The sequence below is a fragment of the Ptychodera flava genome, chromosome 22 (assembly GCF_041260155.1).
Source record: "Ptychodera flava strain L36383 chromosome 22, AS_Pfla_20210202, whole genome shotgun sequence".
In the NCBI taxonomy this organism is placed as follows: Eukaryota; Metazoa; Hemichordata; class Enteropneusta; family Ptychoderidae; genus Ptychodera; species Ptychodera flava.
In genome coordinates this window covers 17,448,614-17,464,567 of record NC_091949.1, presented here as the reverse complement: position 1 = coordinate 17,464,567, position 15,954 = coordinate 17,448,614, and the positions used below count along the sequence as shown (strand labels likewise).

The following is a 15,954-nucleotide window of genomic DNA, read 5'->3' as shown; positions in this document are numbered from 1 at the left end:
TACGATGTAGATTATGACAGACATGTTTTAACTTCCATCAATCACCATCGTACCTTGGATACAGCGTTGCCATTGGTCGTATGGGTCCAATACGACCTCTCAGCGCAGTTCCGACGAATGTATCCCTTTAATTAGTCGATGTTGCCCGTGCTCGAGCGTCTCTTTCGATTCTAAAAGTATAAGTTTGTTGTGATTTGATCATCGTGGAAGGCAACAAGATTCTTAGTTATCGAATCAAGTCTGCTCAAGAAGTAAAGGCTGCAACTTCATTCTCATACTCTCCCGCAAGTGTCGTGAGAAAGAGAGCAAGCACTGCTACCTCACACAACGATTCGAAAATATTTTAATAGTATGTGTTGCCTTATATAGAATATGCCCACTCACATTGTTTACGGATATATGGCGAGATGAACATATGGGGTAAGGTGTGCTCACTGTTTTCAAGATATGTTACATCACTTCATGCCTTTATGTGCGTTGCTCATATTATTATCATCATGTTGCCAAGTTAATTGTCAAATGTCATGTGGATGACTACTTTGTCAAATTCGTGTACTGTGCGCATTTTTTGAATATACAAATATTACTTCAATTAAAGAATCTTAGACGGGTACGATCCATAACAAATCATGAGAAAATGTAAATCTGGAAACCGCAAATTACGATATCACACGCGTAAAAGTGAACGGCGCTATACATATTCCGTAAAACTGTCCATCTATTGGTTGTGGATTTTAAAGACCCACATCCCTACCTTATACCTACTTGACAATCATCCGTGAAACGTATTTGCTGCCAACAGTCATTTCCCAAAAGATTAACGAGATTCCACTTATTTGCATTTTACTAAAACGTTGCTTGCCGGTTAGTCACATAAATGAATTCCCCCGCTGAAACGAAAAGTTTCACTGTCTGGTAAAAAAAAAGTACATTGAAGTTTCGATGACCAGAAATTGTACCTGACAGGAAAAAACATTATTTAAAACCTTTTAGATAATAGATATGCAAATCTAACGACGTGCTACTTTCAGAGGTCCTGATGATTAGAAACGTAGGAATTACTTTTACTATCATCACGTAACGCGCAGTCAGATAATTTTTTATGATTAATCTGCTCCCCGTTTAACATGGCACAGCTGGAAAATATCTTATCACAGCTGACATCATGAACAAGGTTTTCTTTGGAGATGCACTTACAATTTCTCGTGTATTGATTTAAACATCCTAACTGCTGACCCTCGTTTCAATTGTAGGCAGTGTGAATTTGTTTTACTTTGTGCAGTTTGTATTGCGGTGTAAACCGCGTACAAGGGATTAGGTATAGCTATTCACATTTCTATAATTGCCGTCATGATAGCTTCCATCAGTTCATTCGATAATTTTTGTTCATTCGTGGCTTGATTTTGTTGCGACTTTGTCTGCAATCATACAATTCCTTCTGTACCATTTTGATATATTTCAACACAGTGAAATCAACACACAGTGAAATCAACACAATGAACACATATTTCCAAGCATGGAGGTTTGGTTCCAGATGACTAATCGAGTGACAAAGTCCGCGAGCTGAAATAGAGTGAATATGACGTTTTTTCTGTAATTCACAGTCACTGTAACATGTGTTAAAATGAGAGTCGTTTGCCAAAACAAAGTATAGCCAGTGTCTTACAAACAGAAATATCACTTTAAGTACCGTAATTTGCATATTTGTGTGGAATTTATCACAGAAATAAGTCCACTCTTGCAACAATATCTACTGAACATCGTTCGCCACTCAGTGAACCGATTTATTCACTAAAGTATGAGGTGAAAATGTCTTATTCATAATGAATCGCATAACAAGTTTACTCTAATGTTTGGTTGGGAGATGAAAGTTTCAAGTTCTTTCTGCTTGTGTAAAGTATGTTCTTTTCTGTGCTTGTGGAGACAATGTTATGTTTTTCAGCTGTGGATTCATTAAATATTCACTATCTATAGTCGGCATAGTTGACTGAATGTACAGTCACGTGACTAAACATTTTTCTTAAAGGCATAGTACCTGCTGACGTCATGTTTTTCAGAGTGTGAGTTTCAGGGTAATATAGCCATCTAATTTATGCCCACGTGATTTACTCTAATGAATCACGGCACATCATGAACATGCAGCGCAACAACGCATTCAGTCATAGTCACGGTATCTGTCTGTTGGTAACACTCATAAAAGTGCTTGTACTATGCAGTTGGCATCCACAACACTTACTCATCATATTTCTGTCAGCTGTGTGACATAAACACACTTTACACGCAAGAAAATTAAATAATACCACCCCTGTTATATTAACATGATATTGTCGCACTTTCATGATATTACCTCCATTTCCATATGAAAACTGCTGTAGTTATGTTTTCTGGTTGGTCACGTGAATAACTTATTAAGGTGGTGCTGTACATAACACAGCGCATTTTACTCAAAATAACTTTTACACAGATTCATGCAATTTTAAGTAATTTGTTAACCCAAGGTTAAAATATTGGTTGGGTTCACCTTTAAGCTTGTAAAGCAGTCTTACATTCAGTAAGAAAGAAGTGTTAATTTATGCAATTTAAGCAAACAACCTGATTTTCTGCTTTCTCTTTCTCAAAATTTCAAGATTTCCAAAGAATTTAAGCCCACTCTGGCTAGGTCACATTTTCTGAAATTTTCACATTATATTTTTCAAATACTATTTTAAAAAAAGGAATTTTTCTTTAGCAATAAAGTTCTTACATTTTGAATAAGAGGCATTGTAATTTTTGCTTATCATGATTTTAACAACTCTTTTAACCCCTGCCATTTAGGAATAAGGATGGATAATGAAACCGTTTTCTTGCTATGTATACTCTTGTTTTAAGTGAAATATTAAATTTTAGAAAATAGTATTAAGTTTTTGACTTAAAATAATTTTTATCATTAATAACAAAATTGAGGTTTTTTACCCCAAATATAAAAATCCCTTCATTCTCTGATAGACTATTGCTACCATACTACACTTTGGATTCTCTGCTTTTTGAAAATGTATAGTATGAGAGTGTTTCCTTGTCATTCTTTGATGAGAAATATTGCTTTAAAAAAAAGTGTGTTGGTTACGTGCAGCTTCACGTTACGTTCATCTGGATTTCAGTGTGTCAGAAAAATGATTTGTCAAAATAAAAATAGATATCCAATAATGCTGAAAGCTAAATGTATCCTGGAGAGAAAACCCATTACAAAATATCAAATGTTTCAAATGCCCCTTTATCCCTTAGGAAAGAAAACTGAACAAACGAACTACTCACGTGGTGTCTGTGTGTCGCCGTCCAAAGGGTGATAGGCCCCGACGCTGATAAGTTTCCCTTTATCGTCGTCATCGTAGGCTGATCCCTGATAGAGTTCTAGATGGTTGATGACGCCATTTTGAGCTTTGTCGGTCGGCGAAGAGGCCGAGTTTATTGTCTTCATTTTTATGGCTGCAAATAGAAAAAATAAGGTAGAAAAGAAAGTCATGAAGAAACGTCAAACAGATTTATTTTGTGCAGGGAAATGCACCGGATAAGAATGATGTTAATAACTGTCGCCCAGAACACCCGACTAGACCGTCTGGGGCTCGTTATTTCGCAACTTTGATCTATTATTTTACTAAACAATCGTTCTGAGACTTTGAAGCATCCCAGAGTTGCATGAATGCCCCTTAGCCATGTTTTATCAACGTTTACACCGATGACATTATCGTATCTCAGCCGGCTAGGCAGAATGTGTACACGTTCGTAGATACGCACGTATCTTGGTCTGCGCGCATCGAGCCTGGGGCGAAACCGGGGAAGATGACAAATTTGCGATATCAATTTTCTATAAATACCTCCGGTAGGTGGTGAAGATGTCGCTCATTTCAACAAATAATTTCAACATTGCTGCGTCGTAGTTCAAAGACACTCGCAAAGTCTGGGTCCCTCCAAGAAATTCGTTTTCCATGAACAAGAAGGAACGAAACTGGGAGGAGGGGCTTCCTCATTGGCCTCAAAGTCGGCACACATCATAAATATCGCAACACACACATTTCTATTAATATTGAATGGTGATATAATTGGTCAGATTATCAAATATTGACATTCCCGACAGCCCTAGATGTTGCCAACTGCTACTCGAGCGGAGAGATAAAAATTCACGTCCCGGCGCAAACAAGATGTATGACGCTTTTTCATACTTACCGGCAATCAATCTCGATACCTCGCATTAGAGAAATACGCCCCGCGCTAATTCGCGGTGAGTTGTATTTAAGCCGAAAATCTATCCACGTGTAAGTGTACTATTTTTGATCCGTGAGTTTCCGTGAGTGGCGGACGATGAAGTGACAGACAATAGTAAGAAGTTGACGCCTTTAGAGTTGTGTTCCTCTCACGTCCTGAACCTCTGTCAGGAGGTACAATTAATTAACGCTGCGGACGGTAGAGTGCTTTTGGATTGTGTCCTGTTTTGCGAATATTATTCGACATGAATCAATTAATCTAATCTGCAAATGGTATTTACGTTAATTGCAAACGTAATACAATGACGACGTCCTTCAACATCATTTGCACCCTTTGTTCTGGGGAAACGTTTCCCCTTGTTTAAGATGTCAGCGTAGCTATTCTTGTTGTGCCACGAACCGAACCAACTCAAATGTCACACACACTAAAGCGTGACAACTTTCTCAGTGAAAGAACGGCTTGTTGACTTCGTCGCTCATTCCGGTAACAGACTCCTCAATTTATTAATTAATCGTACAAAATATAAAAATCTATTTAATAACCCCACAGGCATAGTTTGCACAGCTGATTAAAAAGCGTGTTTTCTATTTGGAAAGACAAATTAATTGATACAATCGCTACTCAAAGGTACCACCGTTTGAATCTAATTGAGCGCAAATGCGACAATCTTCAATAAAATGACATTTTTCGACGACCGTTGTTTGTTTGAACTCTCGACCTTGAATACGCGATGTTAATTAAACGCTACGACTTTCACCTTTTTCATAATCGGGAAAGTTATGAGTTTTGCTAATACTCTATGGTCGGTTACAGTTCTTATTAACCCCCTAGTTTGCTTTCGTTTAGCTCCTTACCACGCCTGCAGTAGACTCGAATGGGCTGACAGTTTATGCTTCACATCCCGGTCGTTTCAAAGTTCTGTTACATTTTGTATCCTCCTGACATCAACGTATTGCTTGGTAACTTTAAAATACCAAGGGACACAGGGAAATTTTGTCGGGAGCGGGACTTTGGTCTTTAAAGATTATTGAATTTACAGGGAGCCTTTGTCGTTGTTATTTGCACAAGTCGACGATGGCGGTAGATCTTTCAATGATGAGTGCTTCTTGTTTGTAACCTTTCTCGTCTTTTTGACGAAATTTTCCTCTCCTAGACGTCGACAACTTTAATATCTTGGAAGTTATAATTTAACCTTGGTGCATTTATTCTAAATCTAATATTAAGTCCATCAGACATGAGAAATAGCTTTGCAAGTATATATTTTTCAAAAACCTTGCTCTTTCTCACCAAATATTCAAACAGAATAAATTCTGATGGAAAAAACACGATTGGAACTAATTTGGGATAATTGGATGGTGAAGTAATGTCGGTTCAGGCTGCAAATATAACCTCATCTGCTTTTCTTTTCAAGTTACACGATTGTTTTTATGACTTATTTGTAATATTGCAACATTCAGCTATAGGGCACCTAACATTTTGAGAAATTTGAAAATATGAAGATCCAATTATCCCGAATTAGTTCCAATCGTGTTAAAATTAAATCTCCTGAAAGGAGGTAAAATAAAATTGTGAAAACAATCAGCAATTTTGGAAAAATATCCACAAGTCTTGACATCGAATGAAATGTGGATTTCGGATAAAAACACGCATCGTCTGCTATTGCTAAATATCGCATCTCATTATAAAGCCCTTTCGAAGATCTGATGGCCCGCCCCTTAATGCATACAATGAGACTACGACGTGTCTTTGTGCTAATAATAATACATACCATACATGTCAGGGGAATAATTTAGATATCTCTCTTTTCTAATTCGCCATAATCCTTTCCTTTGTAAACTAAAACGTTGGATTAATCAAAATAACTATCATGACAATGCTAAAGTCATCAATATAACAGTTATACGGTTCGCGCTAAAAGATGTAACTGTTCTGTCCCTTGGCAGGAGTCGTCATCATTTTACTAAAACTTTTACATTTCGACAGAATACCTTTATGACACAGCATTTAATATATGAGTGTATTCCCCGATGGAAATGTCATTTGGCGCCTTGACACATAGACATATCTGATTTCACTGCGCATGTATCATGAATTGCTACTCATGCAGATAAACTGCGCTGTGTATCGGAGGTTCAAGTAAAACTGGGCAAATTTTGACCCACCGTAGAAGTAGACTGAGGTTTAGAAACACATGAAGGAACATTATACTTTGCCTGACGACTTTCCGAAGTTTGCCGAATGAAAGTAATGACCAAATTTTAAAAGATATAGCTTCCCGCTCTACCAAGCCGCGCATCGTCTGCTACAAGATTTTTATTTTAAAGGATACAGTCGTCGGAAATGCGCTCAAAGGTCGTATGGGACCCACACGACCAATGTAAACACTATATCCAAGGTACGACGGTGATTGATGAAAGTTAAAACATGTCTGTCATAATCTACATCGTATAATTTAAATATTGCAGCTATGATGATGACGTGCAGCTAGATATCGTGCACGAAATACATTGTTTGTAAACAAGAAACTCGCACAGGCGCAGAACCGACGACCGTTTCCCTTTAAGAAAACATTTCCCGCCAGATCAAGGTAATAAAGAAGCTCGCAAATTGGCATGGGTAGATAGATACGAAAATTGCCGGTTGAAATGGATAATTCAAATTCAAAAGTTTGAAGAGGAAATGTCTGCAGTCGATATCATTCATCTACATTAATTTAATGACATTTCTAATGACGACGGTGCCACTGGACCGTACAGGCATAACACCTATTCAATAATTAATTGAGTGACTTGGACAGTCAAATAGGTCAACGTACGTCTCCAGTCCCCAGCGGTATGTACCATAAAGAGGTACTACAGTGGACGCTTGGGAGGTATGTGTAATAGCGTAACACGGTCACTAAACATATTTAAAATGTGTTTTTACGGTTTGTTATTCGTTATAAGTGTGTAACATTCTTCTATACAGACTTTAGCATGAGATACAAAGAGTGAAATAAAATCTCAAGAGAATGCTCACGATGGCAAATGGGCGGCCCCTGGTTGTACCAGGCCGTTGAGTACTGCATGTGTCCTAAATCAAATTTAATGGCACTTATGTTTTCGATTTTGTATTGTTCAGGTCGACGATATTTATTTTAATGGTACATTTTTGCTTGTTAATGAATAATTATGGCTTGTATCAACATTTAGGTAAAGTTGTTATTCAAAACTTAATGAAAATATAAGCATAGAACTCGATAATTCATGAAATATCGAAAACAAGAACCAAAGCTCTAAAATGAAAATGAAGAGATCATTATCGAGAAAGTAAACTAGATTTTAAAGTTAGTTGATTTAAAGCAGGCAATTGAAAGCAGCAACAGTCAATGTGCCATTCAATTACAACTCGGGGGCCGGACAAACGACGATTCTCCTGGTCTTCGAGATTGAAAGGTTGGATTTTCTCATCGAGTGAGGCCATTCGAGTGCCAGGATGCAAATTGTTTAGCAGGAAGACGTCATGACCAAAGAATCTTGTATATAAGTTAGAGTTATGACGCATCTCAAAAATAAAGCCAAACTTTTGCTCACTCCTTGTTCGAGGAACTATCCGCAATAAAACACGCCTGTTGCATTGGAAGTCTCGATTCGTACAAGCAAAGCTACGTGTGTTTGAAATTAATCGTCTGTCTTAAAGGGGCGGCTTTTTATTATCTTTTAATTACCTCTGAACAAACTGATTATAGGCACACAACTTACAAACGACAACAAATGACCAACACTAGTGTGACGTAGACAGTCAATTTCAACGAGATCTGATGCGAGAACCAGGGATGTCGCTTTAACGCTATCGGGTAAAAATTGCCAAAGCAAATGGTGGGAGGGGCAGGGTCTAAAGTTAAATTTTTGGAGGTTTCAAAATGAGTTCCCTTGAGCTATCGACAGAAAAAGAACCACAAGACTTTGAGAATCTAAAAATCAACCCCCGGGGCACGTTCTGGCTTTAATTTAAAGGACACTATACGTTGTCGTAAAGGGGTGTGATGCTATTTACGACGAAGCAGGTAAATCGTTTAGCAGATTGCTTTAAACACGTCGGGTACTTCCACCGAATTGGCAAATATGCACAAGCTTGTTACACTTTACACGTGTAATGTGTCAGAAGTTCTAAAGGTTCTGAACTCCACAGGGACATGAAAATCTGTACCAGCCAATAACACGACTTGTTAATGGACTGAGAGAGCAATGCAGCGTCCAGGCCGTTATAGCCACAGTCGAGTAAGCTTGAAAAGTTAGACGAGGAAAAAGCCGTGTAAAACGATACACATTCAGCGAGCCTGTTTCCGCATTGAAGCTCTGTTCGACTCCATTAGTAACGTCTTTTTAAAGAGTTAGGCAAATATACATAACCCTAGTTTGACAACCTGACTGCGTCTTCTGTACTTTGTTTACTGAACTGCGACTACCGTTTGATCGATGTGGGGAATAACGGAGATTTAAGTGTAGCACCATGGGTCGAGTCAGATTTTAATATTGGGTCGATTCATGTCCACAGCGTGGATCTGTGAATGCCTGTACTGACGATGCAGTCTAGAAAAACGTTGAGATGCTAGTTGATGTCTCTTTAGCGATCAAAATCGAAAGAGATACAAACATTTCTTACCAATTGTCTAAGTTGTTGTAGATTCATAGCTTCAGGATTGTTCGGACGAGCGTGAATTCTGATTGGTTAACCTGATTTCAATCGAATAAACGTTGTTCATTTTTTAATTTCTATTTCCTTTGTGACTCTGGAAAGATTAAAGTTTTTTAACACCAGAGACTTTGTGGTTCGACTTGATTGCAAGGGATTAGGGAGGGAGCTGCGAATGGTGTCAATCTAGAACTAGGTGAGTCATTACGTGATGATGATGATGATGATGATGATGATGATGATGATGATGATGATGATGATGATGATGACGGTGGTGGTGATGATGACGGCGATGATGATGATGATGATGATGATGATGATGATGATGATGATGATGATGATGCTGACGACGACGACGACGATGATTTTATGATGATAATGTTGTGTGTACTAAAATATCTTTCCTGCGGTCTAGGTCGTACACATATGACGGGTGGCGTAGGTTGAAATACACGGAAAGTGTATTTGGGAGATATTTAATCGGATGAGCTGCCAGGTTATCAGAGAGAGAGGGAATGGAAGGAAGACACGTGTAGAGCCAGGCTGGGGTCACACGGTCTCCAAGTCATCGCTTTTGATGCACACCTTGAACAAGAGAAACGAAACGATGACGCCGTCACCGCGTGTCAATACCTGAAGGCTACACTTAGTTTACTCAGTTCGCATATGCAAGCGGAAATAATTAAACAAACTGGGGCAGCGTCTGCTTCATATAGCGCAAAATCAAATCGTTCACACGGAATGGCACAGTGGAGTGGGATTTGAGCCCGAAATGCGAAGAGTTCCACTGTGTATCGCACGAGGATTACATTTAATGACGCGCCTCCGAGGCGTACGTTAATCCTCTAAGACGTCATTTTAAGACATTGACTCTTTCATCCTTTATCTCTTGGTTATACTCAAGTTTATTTAGGAACCTCAGAGCTCCCAGAATGCAAGAAGTGTAGCAATATTGACATGGAAATTAGGCAGATAAATCATGGAGTTAAACGCTCTCAGTGTGGATCTAGAATTAACGCCCGAGAGGATGGCTGCTACCGGGAAGGCTATCGATCAGGTGCTAAAGTAACTTTATTGTGTTCTCACTCGCAACAGATATCTGTGAAAATGTCCATTTAGCGACACGCTTCACTCAAGCCAGTTTCACAGAATTTACCGTAGAAACTTAAAAAGGAGAGAGAATACCTTTTACTGTTATTTTTTAAGAGTTTTTCGCTTTATGCAGTAATCTATTACCGTATTCAAAACTGCTCTGTAGTGATGAATGTTCGAATTCTATGTTAGCGAAAGTATATCGACAAAGCTGCAATACATATCTGCAATTTATGTGTGAAATTAAGACTTAACTCGGGCTTGGTGTCGATAAATAGCTACGTACAATAAACGTATGAAAGGTCCATCGAGCCAATTTTTATTGTAACAGTTACTAGTGAAAGACCATTATATTGTACGGCTCAATAAGAACGCGTACTATATACCGAGTGCAGTGTACGGGTTTCGGATCGTTCGGTGAGACGCTCATCTTTATATTCGCAGTTCACTTCCTGTTTCTTTTTTGCATATATTTGCATAGATCCTGCCAAAATGCACGGTAGCAGTCTCAACCTGGTCTTGTTTACCTTCTCTGACGGCTTTCGATCTACAGAATTAAGAAAGGCCATTTTCAAGGGAAATATTCACCCGTAATTAAGGTCATTCTGCTGTTCAACCTGTCGCTTGCTTGTCAAACACTTTGTCGCGCCCTCTGGGGATGTTCCTTTTATTGCATGTTCCAGTCACTGATAAAGAAATATATTCATTGAACACACTCCCTGCGGGGTTACAAGTTATTTTTCAAATCGGAATCCAATGTGTTATCGTGACTGAACTTCAATTTCTCTCGCCCCCGTGGTTGTGGAATAATGTTGTCTACATCTCAAGGTTTCACGGTCTAGAGTCATTATTTTTATCAGAAATTTCAATGACGACCCCTTCTTGTTTGTCGACTGGATCTATTTCCAGATATCGACTGTAAAAACAATTTTATTGTTGTTATTATTATAAAAGACGCTCATCGTTTCACGGTTTTGCGGAGACAGGTTGAGGGAAATCCCCACATAGATCATTTCGACAGAAAAAAAATGAGAAAAGAAATTGCTACAAGGACGAAGTAAGTACTTCATGTTCTCATTGCAAGAAACATCCTAAAGGTAATAGGCGCCTCGAAATTGTTCAAACTTTCCTCAAGGAAACTTTTTCTTTCAAAATCAGGAATGAAAATCAGGTCACCATGCAAACTTTGGTAAAGAAAAAGGAATCACTATATATTTACGGATATTTGAAATTCAAAATCGCCGCTATCCCTTTGTTAAGTCAATGGGTGAAAAATTAAATTTCCTATCAAAAATAGACCCGATGAAAGTTATATTTACCCCAAGACCTTCAAAATGAGCCCACAAAAACGGTAGATCAGAAAGGAATTGTAAAACTTCTGCTACCGATAAGTTTTTACCAGTCATTTGCAAATATTGTTATATTCTCAATCGTAAAATTAACGTACAATTCTCGAGTTCACGTGATTTAAACACGGGGAATAGGCACATCTCAATGACGATTATACACTGAATGTCAAAGAGGATTAGACGCAACGCCAGGTTAGCGCTAAAATATCTTTATTTTCTATATTGGAAGACCATGTCTTAAAACTTGGTAGTTAAATTCTTGCTTTAATTTTTCCCTGTCATTTCAAAGTCTTCCCCCTCGCTCTTTGTTGAAGTTATAGATGTCCATCTACGCATGTGCAAGAGGATGTTCGTGAAGTTTGGGAATGCAGATCGGCCTGGAATGCACATTAATCAAGGTGATGAACGAAGTGTACTAGTACTTCACGGAATAGCATCGTGTAAGCAGGTTTACCAGCTAAAATTTTGAACTTTTTGTTTCCTGGTCAAATCGATGCCAAAAAGTTAGATATTTTACACCATTATATTGAAGGCAGTGTAGTAATTTCGTCGCTGAAATATCGCACAGGTAATCGAAATTCGTTCGGTGTCCTCCTTCAGGCAGAGTGTGTGAGCGATATTGCGATAACGCTTCCTGATACACTAAACGTAGTAACGTCTCGTAATGGATTCCTGGGAAAACAATATTTATTGAGTGTTTCCGATACGGGAACTTTGTTGAATAAAACATTAACTTCAGTGTATCAAACGCCTATAAAACTGGCCAAAAAGCCAACACTGTCAGGATGTAATCACCAATTTTACATATTTTAAAAATATTCTCTTTTATATTTTAAAATTAATAAGCAAAACTCTATTGACATAGTGGTTTCAGTGGTAATTGCTAATCAATTTTGAAAAGCACATTTCAGCATGGCTCAATAGCTTTCCAGGCGACTTGCTGCAACGAGCTGCCTTCATACAAATTGAAAACCTGGTCGTTAAACAGAAGGTCACGCCGGTTTTTCAGCTTTGCTTTTCTACATTTTCAGGGGATGCGCATGGGTGGTTACGACGACGCCGTCTTCTCTTCAAGAAAGAGAAACGTCAATTAACCCAGTATTAAAGACAGCGTTAATCGTCTTCGGCGGTTGCGCAGATGGCCACCCGGCTTTGTGGTAATTGTTTCGTACCTCCTTAATCACGTATTCATTAAATGATAATTGTCCCAGGAGGAAGTTAAGGGGGATCGATCAGCAAAGGTGGTCATTCTACATACCAACACACTCTCTCTTATACGGCTTCAGTTCGAATTTGCATTCAACAAGAAATGCGCGAGTTGCGTGAATTTCATTTTTCCGGAATCTTCTGTAAAATTCCTAAAAATGTAATTTTAAATAAAGGCAAATTTTTATCAATTCTAGCTCTGTTTATTTCTTTTTAATACTCTTTAGTCCGATTGTCTGGTAGTATTTCTGGGCTGCTATTCAGTGTGACGCACGTGGTTAATGCGAGCATATCTGTGCGCCGCGCGTGGAGACGCGATTATAATTCCCCGTGAAATGCGTCCGTACGCATTCATGCTTCGAAATGATATGCATGAAGTCCAGCCTGGACCAAATTGCAGTCTGTTATCCACCACACCAGCGGATAAAAAGATCGTTGCATTCATTCTATTTTTTCTCTACAACAAAATTCTCGCCTGGAGGGCGACTTAGCTCTGTTTTGTCACATAAATGCACAATTAGATTTCCTTGTCTACCAACAAATAATGCCACAACAATAAAAACACCAAATACAACGGCTCATCGTGAACATAAGCGATGAATACAAAATATATACATATTGAAACCCCAATAGCTGCGAATCTTATGCATTAGGGAACGAGCACAATTAACGGCAGGGGGGGGGCGGAAGAGAAAATATGTGGCACATATATTTTTTACAGGCCCCCCTAACACCAACAAAAATTTTAGTGGCCCCCTCCCCAAAAAAGAAAGATTACATAGGTACAAAGTTGTACACATATATATAATCCTTATAACTTTTAATATATGCTTTAGTGAAAACAACATTCTTGCATTCTTGAAATAAATAATAAACAAATAAATATATAAATAATAAACAAACAAAATAACATATGTTCAAGCTTTACTACTTGTAACACCTACAGCTACTTTTCAGTATTGTGTTGTGCTTTTTTAATCTCAAAGAATGATGAAATTACAAAATACCTTATAAACAATCTACAAGTTCATTCAGTGCTGTTATAACCAGTTTCAATAATAACCAGTTTCAACCTAGCCTCTGTATCATTACCAACCATTATTATTGTTGAAAAATGAAGTCAATTTTCAATAATAATATGCTCATTTTACACATAACAACTGCATTGTGAGGTTTAAGACTTGGTATTTCATCATGCTACAAGAAGTTTAACAAGGAACTCCAGCTTCAACAAGGAACAAAAATGCTGAAAAATATTCTTTGTCTGTCATGGTGTAAAAAATTTTGGTGGCCCACCCCTTACCTTCCCTGGAATTTTCATGACCCACCCCAAGAACACTCATTTTTTTTCGTGGTCCCCCATTTTCTCTTCCGCCCCCTTGCCGTAATTGTGCTCGGTCCCTTATTTTCACGATTTTATTTTTAAACCAAAGCTGGTTTGTGTAAATGTGCTAACTGAAGGACATGTATCACTGCTCGCTGATTTGGACCATGCCTACGCGTTTTAACAGGTTACACAATAAACGGATGCCGCGCTGATAAAATCGTGACCATACGAAAAACAAGCATATGCCATTTACTTGAAGGCGCAACACACGATGGCCAACATTTTGTTGTTGTAATATTTACTAATTTTCTCTGCCGTTTGATTAGTTTTTGAAAATGGCGGGAAATCTAAAATGATGTTAAACCGTTTGAATTTACATGCCACTTTCGACACTTATGACACTGCTATACTCTTTCTCAGTCTTTAATGGGTCTTATAAAAGAAAAATCTTGGGAAACTGAGAATATTTTGAGATCGGTTTTTTACATATTCGCAGCTATTAGGGCTTTAATGATATGATGATAGATTTCGGTGCACTGATTATAAACGAGACGATTTGGTATAAACGCTGTGCAGAGTTGCTCAATACGTTATCGACTCTTGGGTGGGAAACCTATTCCGTTGATTTGAGATGATCAAATTATACGTCAGCAAGCAAGTCGAGAAACTTAATAAAAGAAGATCGATTTTCTATAATTGTCATCACAATTCATTTCTGTTCAAATAACGACACAAATAGGCCCCTATTATTAAAACCAGGGCTGTTTAAATTACATTTTGTCGTCAGCGTATTTACTGTCTGTGAGCTTTTAAATCCCGTTTCAGGACACGCGCTGCCAGACTTTCCGATATTCTCTGTGGGAAGACCTTAAATAGAATCATTATGTACAAATTTTGAAAGAATGTAACGCTTTTCTGCATTTGAACCTCAGTACATTAAAATGGTAGAGAGTTTATCCGTTTTACACAACAAATAATATGGTAATAACAGAAACGAGCGTACGCGTATAATAGTAAAATTGAGATGACCCAACACTTTTCGGCTATCGAAATCCATGGAGCATGATGGTGCTCTGAGGGGCTTAAATTGATCTTTACCGCATATATACATGATTCACCAGTTCAAAATGACCCTCAAGTAATAAATGGGACGCAAACTGAATGATACTGCAAGGTCGGAACAACTTCAGAATCGATCATTCAAATTGTACACCAAGAGACCGGATGGGCCTCAACGGCCTCGTGTTAGTTAGGTGCGAAAGTTAGAGGTCACAGGTCGCAAAGTTTCTCTTTTCACACCCGCCATGGCGCCAGCGTACTATCTCCGCCATCTTGAATTCACCGAAGCGTTGAGTTTCCGGAAACGTACGGAAGACACGCACCCAGTGAAATACAAATGTTTTTCTACGTCTGGATATCATCATTAAGACGTTGCTTCAATCACGCCAAGCTTTATTATCGCCTGGGGATTGGATTTGGGATAATCGCCTCAGCAAGATTGAAAAACTCTCATCCTTGTCAAAATTGGTACTTCCAAGAATTGAGGTTTAGCAAACAGCAATTTAAAATTGAAGTTTAACGGCATCAAAAAATGTCAAATCTCACCGATGTGATAACTCTTATCGATTTTTAGTTTAATGCTGATTTTGGTTTTTTATTTGTTCAAAAAAATCAACATCAATATAATTCTGTGAAATCAAAATTTTATTTTTTTTTTTATTCGGATAAAAATCTTGTTCACAAATGTACCGCATGCATTGGTTTTGATCATAGGCCATCTTTTTTACGGTGTATGCTTTGATCAGGCAATTTTTGGTGATGTGATGAGCACTTAACAAATTTCATGATCATAAACGGTTACGACAATATAGTATGTTCAAAGAATCTAAGTATCAGATTCTCTTCTCTCTAATCAATAATATGTGTTTAAACAGCGAATATTTCGAGGCAATTTTATTGGAGGTAGCGAAATGATACGAAAACGGAAATTCAACGAGCACTCTTATACTTGACAAACCGACTATTAATCTCCGAGCATGCGCATCTAGTAAACAAACACAAAAACTA

The 15,954-nt window shown here is 38.1% G+C and overlaps 1 protein-coding gene across 1 annotated transcript in view; it reads right to left on the bottom strand.

Annotated features, from left to right (window-relative positions):
• LOC139123368 (vesicular inhibitory amino acid transporter-like) overlaps positions 1 to 15,954 on the bottom strand; it is a 52,937-nt gene that overhangs the window by 21,102 nt on the left and 15,881 nt on the right. The window contains exon 2 of the mRNA XM_070689518.1: positions 3,292 to 3,462. Within this exon, the coding sequence (XP_070545619.1) occupies positions 3,292 to 3,462 (171 nt within the window). The remainder of the gene's footprint in view (positions 1 to 3,291; positions 3,463 to 15,954) is intronic.